Raw genomic sequence first — 12,695 nt, 5'->3', positions numbered from 1 at the left:
AGCCTTAAACTTATTTAGGCTATCAACCTCCACCACAAGGGATAGAAGTCTGTTCCACCAACCAACCACCCGCTGGCTAAAGGCAAATTTCCGCACGTCTATCCTACATCTGTCTTTCCTCAATTTGAATTTATGCCCTCTCAGGTGATTTTTCTGAGCTAGAGGAAGAATCCCATCAGCATTGAGCATGCTTAAACCATTCAAGGCTTTATACACCTCTATCAGATCACCTTGCTGGTGCCTAGTCTCCAGACACTGTAATTTGCAAAACTTAAGCCTTTATTCGTAAGAGCACCCCTTTGTTCCATTCACTAATCTTGTTGCCCTTCTCTGTACTCGTTCCAGCAGCTCTACATCCTTCTTGAAATGAGGCCTCCAGACCTGTATACAGTACTCTAGGTGTGGCCTGACCATTGCCTTATACAATGGAATAACCACCTCCTTATCCCTGCTGGAAAAATTCCTGTATATCATTGACAATACTCCATGAGCTACTCTTGCAGCCCGTCTGCACTGCTCAGAGAACTGCATATCTGCCTGCACAACCACCCCCAAGTCCCTTTCATTCTCTACCACTGTCAGTGTAGTACCACAGAGTTGATACGTTGCTCTGGGGTTGCTGTTTCCCATGTGTAGTACTTTACATTTGTCAATGTTAAACTTCATTTGCCACCTCTCAGCCCATCTGCTCAACCTTTCCAGATCCTGTTGCAGCAGCACAGTGTCAGTAGTGTCCTTGACAACCCTGCCAACCTTTGTATCGTCTGCAAACTTGGACATTAAGCTTGATATACCATCATCAATATCATTTATAAATACAGAAAACAATAATGGACTCAACACTGAGCCCTGAGGGACTCCACTAATAACATTAGTCCGTGATGAGCAGTGTCCATTGATTACCACTCTCTGTCTTCTCCCCCTCAACCACCCCTTTATCCATAGCAGCAATTTGCCTCCAATGTCACACTGCTCCAATTTGTGTAGCAGTCTTCCATGTGCAACAGTATCAAAAGCCTTTCTAAGATCCAAGTATATAATATCAAAGTTATTCCCTGCATCCAGTTCTTTTGTGACTACATCATAGTATCCAATCAAATTGGTCAGGCAAGACCTGTCCTTAACAAAACCATGCTGCGTCTGAGCTATAACTGAATTCTTGTCTAGATGATCGTGCAGTGCTTCTTTAACCAGTGCCTCCATTAATTTACCTGGAACAGAAGTTAAACTAACAGGTCTATAATTACTTGTGTCAGCCTTTGATCCTCCTTTGTGAATTGGGGTTACATTTGCACATCTCCAGTCTATGGGTACCTCCCCTGAGTCCAAGGAAGCTCTCATAATTATGGCTAGGGGTTTGCTTACTTCCTTTGCTGCCTCCTTTAATATAACTGGATAGATCCCATCCACCCCGGGTGCCTTTCTTGTGTTTATCTTCAACAGTTTCTCCTCCACTTTACTCCCAGTTATTTCAAGATTCTGTAGCTTACTGCTAGAGTTGAATACACCTCTGGCATTCCCCTTGCTGAATAACTCCTCATGTGTGAATGTCGATGTAAAATATTCATTTAGTTTGTTAGCTACCTGAGCAGGATCATCAACAGTTGACCCATCATATCAAGTGGACCAATCTGATTCATCCCCTTCCTTCTAGAGTTTACATAAGTAAAGAACTCTTTGCTGTTTTTCTTTGCATCCCTTGCCAAGGATTTCTCGTAATCTGCCTTCGCCTGCCTAACCTCCTTTGTAACTTGGTTGCATATCAACTTGTATCTATCATAGGCTTCTGTGTCATGTGTTAATTTGTAAGTATCCCATGCATTTTTCTTCTCTGCCATATGCCTCATTAGTTCATCTGACATCCATTTTGGCCTAAACCTTGAACAATATTTCTTAGTTAGTATGTAAAGCCTAGTAGCTTCCAAGATAAGTTCTTTGAATGCTTCCCATTTTGAATTTGCTGTTGGTAACATCATCAGTTGGTCCCACTGTATAGAATTTAAATACTGTCTCAGTCCATCGTTGTCGCCTTTATAAGCAATAACCCTTCCCTTTACCCCTAATGGTAGTTACCTCTTTGAGTAAATCCCACTTCAGCACACTGTGATCACTGCCACCTAGTGGTTCATTTATCTGCAGATTCTTAATGCATGAAGAATCACTGCTGATAATCAAATCAAGTGTATTACTCCCTCTAGTTGCCTCCCGAACATGCTGATGTAGAAAACAATCATCCAATAAATCCACAAAAGCCCTGCTAGTGCGTGAGTAACCAGCCCCCAAATTCCAGTCAATATCTGGGAAATTAAAATCTCCCATTATAAGACTCTCTGATTTACTGGCCCACTCTATTTCCCTGTACAGTTCCTTATTATACTCATCAGAGTCATTAGGCCTATAGCACACTCCTACTCTCAATTTTGAGAGTAGGAGTGTGCTATAGTTTGTATCATTTGTCTTTCTGTATTACTGCTCATGGCTGCTGATTTAAGTCCTTGGTTTTTCCCTTAATGGTTGTTCCACTTTTCTTGTGTTGAATCTGCTTATGTCCTCTCTGAGTCTTTCTAATGGCTTTGCATAACTCAGTATACTCAATTTTCTCCTTGTCAGTGTTTACCTTGCTCTTCATTTTTTTGCCTTCGATTCATCATAACAAGTGTTTCTTGACTAATTTTTTCTTCTTGGATTTCTTTTTCCCTATAGGTTTCTTGGGTTTTATCACTTTCAGAAAGTTGTAATATTCCTCATCAATATCTTGGTCCTGAGCAGTCTGCAGAAGCTCAAACTTGTTCTTAAGTTCCAGTACATACTGCTCTTTCTCCTCTTCTGTTATCTCAAAGACCTTCATATTTTTTACTCAAGTCAGTTTTTTCCTTTACTTTCCTACATCTATATCAAGTGTGCATCTTACCATTCTGTGATCACTTCCAACATTTACCTTATTCAGGACGGTAACATCATTCACGATATATCTTCTGTTAGTGAGGATGAAGTCAATTTCATTAGTTGTTAATCCTTGTAGATAGAATAATAGAATAATAATAGAATAGTATATATAATAGCGGTTCCTGTAACAAGTTTCAAGACTGCAGTTCTGAAAACTGCAGTGTCTTGAAACTTGTTACCTGTGAAGAGATGATTTAAGTATTTATGGCATTACATGAATTGAGTAAAAAAAATGCTGATGGCATCCTTCCACTTTCTCAGATAACAAACACCACAAGAAGACAGATTAAATTGTAAAATGAGGTTGTAGGATATATCTGTGAAAAGTTCCAGAGAATAATTGATTCTCTGGAAATGATTATGCTCTACTTAATTGGTGCATATACAATATAAAAATTTTACTAGTCCCTAAATCAGCTGCAAATAGTCTAGTTTAAATTTTCATTCCATATCAATATGCTCTTTTGTTAAAGATTTTGGAGAGAATTTTTGCTATACAATCACTTGAAAATTTTATAACAAACAGAAAAATATTCATTATACTTAGTTTTAGCAAAGAGATGGAGTAACTCTTTACAACAACTATATTATGATAGTGAGGTGGAGAGGGGTTAAATTGAGTAAAATAAATACAAGATTCTCCATCATAAATCTGGAGAGCTGGCAGCTATGGTGCTCTTATTGACAAAGAAAGACTTCAGTTCTGAAAATTGCAGTGTCTTGAAACTAGTTACCTGTGAAGAGATGATTTAAGTGTTTATGGCATTACATGAATTCAGTAAAGAAAATGCTGATGGCATCCTTACTCTTTCTCTGATAACAAACACCACAAGGAGGCATAGATTAAATTGGAAAATGATGGTTGTAGGATATATTTGTGAAAATTTCCAGAGAATAAGTGATTCTTTAAACAAACTTCCATTTGGTGTTGTGGAAGTGGATAGTCTAAATAAATTTAAGAGATAGTTATACAAATTATTATAGGTAATGGACAAAGAGGTTGTGTAATTCACCCCCATCAACTGATGTGCTATAAGTTAGCTTCCTATGCACTTATTTTCATACTATTATATTAAAAATATGAGTTGTTTTCTGTGAATTATGGAATATTTAATAATGTAAGAAAGCTGCTGTTAATACTTATGTGGGCTTAAAAGTTAGATAAGGAAAATATATTAAATACATTTTTTTTTCCAATTTGTGTAGTAAACTAGCATGAATCCTGATATAACTGAATGAATGACGCACATTATCCTACTTCAACATAGTCAATGTGATATTAAGAGTTTTAAATCTGGAAATGAGAATTGTTTAATAAACTTAAACACAACTTCATGGCTTAATCAGATATTATAATAAATTTTAAGTTTCAAAAGTTTTGGCAAGTAGTAATGGACCATATATTAAACTTTTGAGTTTTAAGGCATGGTTATGCTCTAAATAATTGATGCATATACAATATAAAAATTTTACTAGTCCCTAAATCAGCTGCAAATAGTGTAGTTTAAATTTTATTCCATATCAATATGCTCTTCTGTTAAAGATTTTGGAGAGAATTTTTGCTATACAATCACTTGTAATTTTTTTAACAAACAGAAAATATTCATTATACTCTTACAAGGACACCTACAATGTGTATAGCTCAAATAACAAAAAAATATACAAACAATATATTGATAGAGATGGTTCCCGTAGCAAATTTTATGATCTTTCAGGCAGGCCTGACATGATTCAAAATAGAGCTTGGTTCTGTGTCATACTGAACTGCAGCAGATGAGACAAACTCTTCTCAGCAATGCTTGATTAATTTCATAAACTGAAATGGTTCATAATTATTTAGCATATTCTCAGAGTAACCAGTCATATCTTTATCCGTACATTTTAAATGCCTTTGATAACAGGTAAACAAATTCTTCTTAGAACAATATATCTACCTCTTTTATCAAAATCTAGTATCTGTTTGCACTAACTTTAAAATTCCTCTAATATTAATTCAGTTGTTTCATTCTTTTCAACAAATGATTCCTTCTCATCCTGCTCTCACTTAGTACATCCCTCTCTTTTTTTCCATTTTTCAACCCTTTTGATTTCTTATAACCCTTATTTATTTATATTATTTTAATTTATTCCATTTACAATTGATAACAGTCCCCAGATTGGGCTTTCAAACATTATGGCAACTGCAAGCTGGTATAGGATACTGATCACACCTTTTAGGGAATTTATTTTCCAAATACATTTTATACCAATAAACCACACAAATTTGCATACATATGTGGCATGGAGTGCCTCTTAATTTTAACTGAATTAGAATTAATAATGGAATACTTGACTATTCTACTATCAATTTAGAATATCCAATTATTACTTTCTTCCAGTTATTTCAAATTTCTAAGATACGACCTTAAAAAGTTTTTCATATACTCTACTTTCAGAGATATCAACCAATAGTACGGCATCATCTACTAGGATCTGCAAAAATTTTAAAAATAAGTAACTTTCTAAGAAAAAACAGAATTCAGACAATGCTTTTAATCAAAGCATTTCAAAGAAAATTTTACAGACAGTGATCAGTGAAAATGTAGTTTGTGAATGTTTGCTAGAGATAAGCCTTCAAAGTACATGTATATTCAATTCTAGCCTATTTTCAAGCAAAAACAGTTAACCACACATATAATTTGAAAATTGTTCATTAGTTTCTTAAACTATCTTAATAAAAATTTAGAAAGAGGAAAAATATAAAATCACTTTGTACTTACTTTAGTACCAATAATACAAAATTTGTCACCTGGAGCAAATGTAGAACATAATGCGTACCCACACTTTATTGTACACACACAACTCTGGCTAACCCTAAAAAAAAACGTTAATTTTATTAAAGTAACACAGTAAAACTGAAAATATGGTATACCTTAGACATGCCATAAATTATCAAGCCATTATGTGCATATTACAATATTCAATTAAAAATAACTCTTTTTAATAAATTAGTAATTGCTTCATTTTCTAAAACTCAGCTTTAAAAGCTGAACGATTGTTTTTCGCATGTAGTATTTGTCAATGAAAATGTGGCATTTGGCAATTAGAACTAATTAACTAAAACTTTTGTCATTGTGAGAAAACAAAGAGCTTTGCACAATTTTATCACAAATTTTAAAAAAGAACCACAGAGTATTAAAGACTAAGAGCCAGAATGTAGGTTTCCTTTGACAAATATCTTCAGCTAATTAATGGTATATACAAAGAGGAGGAAAAAAAACTGTGCCAGCAGAACTAGAACCTGATACCACAAACTGAGCTTCATCAGCAAAACATAAAGCTCTCAACAACATGCATGTCTTTCCATTCTCCACATGTTGATGAATTATAAACAGTTATACCATGTAGGAATTTTGCTGCAAACTGCAACAGAATGAAATTTGTATGGTGCTACATAAAATTGCAAACAAGTGTAACTGAATAACCTGAACAAGCAAAGAAAAAGGATAAAGAGAGGGAAAAATATATAATTAAATTATATTAAAAAATAAAAACAGAAATAAACTGTAAACCAATACTCGTGACAGAAGTACAACTGCAACTAGAATAAGGAAAGGACTTCACAAATGTGCAAACCTATAGGAAAATGTTGACCCTCACTTCAAGCAGAAAACAAGAAAATTATGAAAGAAAATGAAAGAAAGAACAGCGAAGATGCAGTAAATTTGTCATCAGGGTGGCATCAGTCCACTATGGATCTCAGTCACATTTCACACATGGCCTGCTTTGAAAAAGCAAACTGACCATGGATGTTGCAATACAATAGAGAAAGATCAATAAATGAGAATCGTATGCTTAACAGAAGACACTTTTTATATTAAAACCTTAGAAAATGAATTACAATCTAATGCTATGTAAATAAGAATCCCAACCTCTTCTAGCATCATTACTAAAATATTAATGCATTACAAAAATATTAAATCTAAATAATATAAATTTTCATTTATCTATTTTATATCAAAATTTCACAAATATTCCATTGTCTTCAGCTTCATAACTTTGTGTAGAGACAACTATATCAGAATACTACGGGTAGCATGTAAAACAATTCTTGAATCTATTACGGAACACATACAAATAAAAAAATAAATAAATAAAAAATTATATATGTACCAGGTACATAATGAGTTGCAGCCGCTCTACTCTGAGACTGATAGTGTCACTGACAGTCACAGTGGCAGCTCTTAAAAACATCTATACTGCAGGAACTCATTATGAAACTGGTACAGTAAAATAAATAAAAAAAGTATTGCTGCATTATTTTTATTGAAAAAATAATTTCAGTACAATGAAATACAATGAATGGAATTTTTCATTGTACTAGTGTACAATGAAATAATTAGTATAAAATTATTGGTCTATGGTAACTGAAATAAGATATATAATTTTGACACTCAAATGATTTTAATTCCCGAGTGAATACTCCATCGATTGTAGTTCCATTACACGTAGTATTTACTAAAGTATTTGACTTAATATCTAAATTGAAGACATGTTTCTAGATGTGGGCCCATGCGTTTTACTGTGGGCCCACATCTAGAAACTTCAGTGTACCATAAGCCAATGTGGTGCGGACAGTTCACAAACTACAGATCCGGCCATGCCCCTAGCCATCTTGACAGCACTGCCCACACTCTATTCTCCAGGGATATATGCATTATTATTTGTTCTTTTATTATATTAGCTTTTAAACTTTAAGTTCTTTTATTAATATTTACTGCTTTCTAAATTGAGAGAGGGTATCATACTGAGCTAGTATGTATACGTTGTGGAATTATTTGAGGGTCACCTGTCAGGCGACCCTCAAAAATAATGTTCTTAACCTGGTACTTGTGACCCACCACAAGTACCAGGTTAAGAAAAAATTTACAGAACTTTTTGAAATTTTCAAGTTTAATGCAGTTTTACTGTTTTTTTTTGTGAAAATAAAAAGACAGAGGAAAACAGTATTTTTGCAAAAAGTTGGAGAAACTATGATACTACCATGCCTAATACAACAGTGAGATAGAGGAGTCAAATGGAATGAAAAAAAAACTGATTCTCCATTGTAATTCTAGATATTAGCAGCTTAGCATAAAGAAACACACTGGGGTCTTAGGAATTCATGATAGAAAATTTTCTGCTGCAAAACTAAGTCAGCATTTATCAAATTTATTCACAAACTCATACAGCTTCTGCTATGCTTTGTATTAAATATTTGAAATTGTAACACTTTATTCGAAAGTATCAACATACAAATCACCTCAATGGTACAGCTTATAAATTTGCACTAACACTTTTTTTTTGTTTTTTACTTTAGTATTAAACAGGTTATGTTAAAAGTTTTACCACAATACTTGATTTTAACAGTGTTTCTGTACTTGTCTCTCACTGGTCTTTTGTATTTGTGATTAATAGGGAAGGTGGCATTTTCTAATTTATTGAAGAGTCAGGAGTTGAAAATGTGTTGAAAAGTTGAAAATATTTTCTTTGAGAATAAATTTTTATTTATATTAGGTTTTAATAAACTTTTAAGTTTGTAATCTTTTACTGCTTCTAAATTGAGAGTAGGAATCATTCCTGTGCAGTATGCATTGCAATGGCAACATGTAGAATAAAGTACAGTAATACCCCGACTTACGCGGTTCTTGATTTTTTCATTTGGTGTATATCTAAAATTAGCTTACCAGTGATTTGGAAGACAAATCATAAAGCTTGGGTGACAGCTTCCGTTTTTGAGGACTGGTTTGGTCACCACTTCATACCCGAAGCCGAACGTTATTGCAAGTCTAAACAGATTCCATTTAAAGTAATGCTTCTTATTGAAAATGCACCTGGTCACCCTCCTGCCACCCTAATTAATTTCGACCCACGTGTGAAAGTTGTGTTTTTGCCTCCAAACACAACCAGCTTGCTTCAACCGATGGACCAGGGAGTCATCAAAATATTCAAGGCTTACTACACGAGGTGTTCATTTGCATGTCTGAATGAAGCTATGAGACAAAATAGTGAGATATCTGTTAAAGACTTTTGGAAACAATTCAATGTTTTAGATGCCATAAGAATCACTGAAGAATCTTGGGATGAAATTCACAAAAAAACATTGAATGATGTCTGGAAGTAACTTTGTCCATTTTTTTTTAAAACTGAAACAAAAACAATGCCAGAAACTGATCATGTCGCTCATGTGATAGAAGAAGTTGTTAATCTTGCCAGGCAATTAGATTTAGAAGACAATGGTGATGATGTCAACGAGCTGTTGACATCATCACCATAGTCAGAAGCTGACAATGAATGAGCTCATAGAGATGCGTGAGCAAAACATCACTGAACTATCCGACACTTCAGAGCCAGTTCCACCAGAAAAACACATGACAATTGCAAGCTTGACAGAAGGTCTCAGCTCAATTGAAAAGGGTTTAAAAATTTTAGAAAACAGAGCCCAACGAAGAACACGTTATAGCTACAAAGCAAGGAATAAAAAAATTATTAGCTTGCTACGAAGAAATTCTGCGTGAAAAAAAGAAGGCGCTGTGTCGTCAGACCAATTTGTTAGATTTTATGAAGCCATCGACATCGAAATAACTTTTTTACTTAACCCATTTATTTTTTTAATACATATTTTGTATTAATATGTATAAATAACTGCAATTTTATTAAATATTTTTCTTCTAAACTAGTGTTTTTGTTAGTCCTTGGTCCCAATTAAACAAAATTTATATGTATTTATATGCAAAGTTGTACCCCAACTTACGCAAATTCGACTTAAGCGATTTTTGTCGGACCCACCTATCGCATAACTTCAGGGTATTACTGTATGTTTTTTATGACTAACTGAACAATTACAGCAAACTATTCTCAGGTATGTACAACAGGCATATTCTTTAATGAAATTAAGAGAAAAATTCACAGAAAATTTATTGTTAAATTGCAGTTTTAATCTGGTTTTACTATTACTTTATTTATTGCTACTTTACTATTATTTTCCCTTAAGTAAATGATGTATAAAACAGTGTTTTTGCAAAAAAAAAAAAAAAAAAAAAAAGACAGAGAAACTCTGCTTATTATACATGCACAACAATATTAATTGTTGTGCATGTATAATTACATACTTGTAGGCCAAAAAGTTTGTTATATTTGAATCTTATTATGATACTAATATTGTTATTCCTTATGGGTAATAATTCATTATGCAATTGATAACTCTGTTAATATTAATACTGTCCATAAATTTGCTATGAAATTTCATAAGAGACAATGATTATTCTGATTGCATACTGTCTTTACATAAATCCTCAATAACGTGCTTTAATCAATTGGATCAGAAGTTAAATTTTACAGCTACTTTACTTAATTCTTTAAACAGACCATGCTTCATACTGAAAAGAAGCAAGGACTATTTAAAGAATTAAGTAAAGTAGGTATAAAATTTAATTTTAATCTACCTGATTATAATTACACTGGTGTTCAAAGAAAGTGCATCACCTAAGAATTTCACATTTCTAACCCTTTTTCACAATGGTATGTTACGATAATGACTAGTATCACCAATAGAAATATAAACAAAAGATATTTATTAATAGTTAAGGCAAAGCTAAATAATATTTGACAGGTGCTCTCAAAATATTCCAAAATGAGCATTTGCAGCCTGTATACAACAGTTTTGGTAAACATGACAATTATGGCTGAAATGTTATCAGAAGCCCTCGATTTGCTTCAGTTTATCATTTTAAATGTAAAACAAAATGAAAATGAAAAGTTCACCAGGGCAAACTAGTATTTAGTTGAACTGCCTCTGTCCCTGATGATAGCAGCACACCGTCGAGGCATTGACAAGATCAATTTCTGAAGATAATCAACTGATAGTTCGTGGTTCCAAACACCAATTATGGCTTCCTGAAGTTCACGAAGGGTCTTTGGTTTCTTTCTAGCAACTGCAGATTCCACACAATGCCAACAGTTCTCTATAGGATTCAGGTCTAGGCTGTTTCCTGGCCAGCTAAGAGTTGTAATGGACCATTCTTCCAACCACTTTTTCACCTGTAACAAATGTAAACATATTACTGTCAAACCTGTAATGCAGAAATGAATCTAAAGTAACTACAGAAGTGCCTATCAGCAGAACCAGTATTCTTGAGTTTGGAAAGAAATCTATTCACTGTCGACTGATTACAAGACACTCTATAAGCAATATGATGGGAAGAACATCCTTCCTGATGTAAAACAACAATAACACTCTTTCTTCTTGGCATCAACTGCACGTAACTCGCCATCCTGACACAAGCAAGCAAGGAATGACTGCAACTCTTGTAGAGCGTGCTTATATAGCTGAAAGTAACAGCTGATGCAATATTACATCACCACCTATGAATGTTAATCTTATCTGATGCAATCTGTAAGAAATATTGCCATATACTTATGTTATTTGGATGACAATTACAATTTTAAGGGGTGATGCACTTTCTTTGAACACCAGTGTACATTTCATACTGAAAAGAAGATTATATATACTTTTGACTTACACATAGTTTGAACCAGAGCTATAATGCTCAATACGTTCTACGTTGATATAAATATTTGTAAAATAATAAGTGTTCTACATACTATATTGAGGTAAACTTCTCTTATTATTTTACAAACTTTTGACTTACAGAATCTCTGAGAAAGGTCAGTGAAGCTGCCTAAACAGTTATCAAATTTTGTTTTGTTATATGTCCTTTTGAGTTTAGATTCAACTAATTCCTTGGTGATATGAATCATTTTTAGATGTAGAGCTTATGTGTGCAATTAGAATTAGATATGTTTCTGTGGCCAAACTTCTTGTTCAGTCCATAAGGATTTAGTGTTTTATATTGCAACATATAAACATCTCCATTAATCAGTCTTTGATTGTTGTAATCAATCTGTGCAAGACTTTGTACAAATCCTTGCACAGATTGATTTAAAACATTTAAGTTCAATTTCATGCTCTATAATATCTTCTTTCTTGATGGGTTCATTTTTATAGTTATTAGATCTGTGTAAGATCATTCTTAGGTTTAGTTTATTACATGGCTGCCCAATCTATCTCCTGTTGCAAGCACAGCATGCAATAAGATATATATCATTACACATTTTGCAAAATAATGGAGATTCTAAATTGCCAGTCTTATGCTGAGGAAGCATGGTGGGACAGCTGAGACATTTATTTTTTAGTTCATTTTTACATTTATTAAATTTTAATGTGATATCTGAGTGACACTAGAATAATAAGAACATTTTCAGAATGACAAAATTAACAGAACAATATGTTTTTCATGAATATTTTATTATGACCCGTGTCACCGAAGGTGAATATTTATATAATAGGCATCCTCGCATGAAAATTCTGAGTATCGAATAGAAACTGATCTACCAGCTTGCAGAGCAGCACATTATGCAAATTATTCATGCCTATAAAAACGTGTTGTGACCAATCGCTTCATTCCTGCTTTTTGGCTTGCTCAGTGGGATAGCCACATCTCCAGTACTCAGGATGGCAAATCATCATCATTTAGATGATTCTCTGAGATGGGAGGCAGTCACAGGCAGATGTGGAACATTGGTTTACTGTGTCATGCAGTGTCATCTTGGCACTATGGAAACAGTTTCAGGAGACAGAAACCATTATAAGAAGAGCTGAGCTCAAACAGTCTGTTCTGGGGTCAACCAGAACAGACTGCTATCTGGCTCTAACAGCAAGACTGAACCCT

The 12,695-nt window shown here is 33.8% G+C and overlaps 1 protein-coding gene across 1 annotated transcript in view; it reads right to left on the bottom strand.

Moving 5' to 3' along the window:
- LOC150081562 (WD repeat-containing protein 3) overlaps positions 1-12,695 on the bottom strand; it is a 279,852-nt gene that overhangs the window by 138,018 nt on the left and 129,139 nt on the right. Inside the window, 1 exon segment of the mRNA XM_090380245.1 lies at positions 5,706-5,799. Coding sequence (XP_090236371.1) covers positions 5,706-5,799 — 94 coding nt within the window.

The sequence above is a fragment of the Mastigoproctus giganteus genome, chromosome 8 (genome assembly GCF_048544385.1).
Source record: "Mastigoproctus giganteus isolate SK-2022 chromosome 8, ASM4854438v1, whole genome shotgun sequence".
Lineage (NCBI taxonomy): Eukaryota > Metazoa > Arthropoda > Arachnida > Uropygi > Thelyphonidae > Mastigoproctus > Mastigoproctus giganteus.
This window is presented reverse-complemented; position numbering and strand designations above follow the sequence as displayed.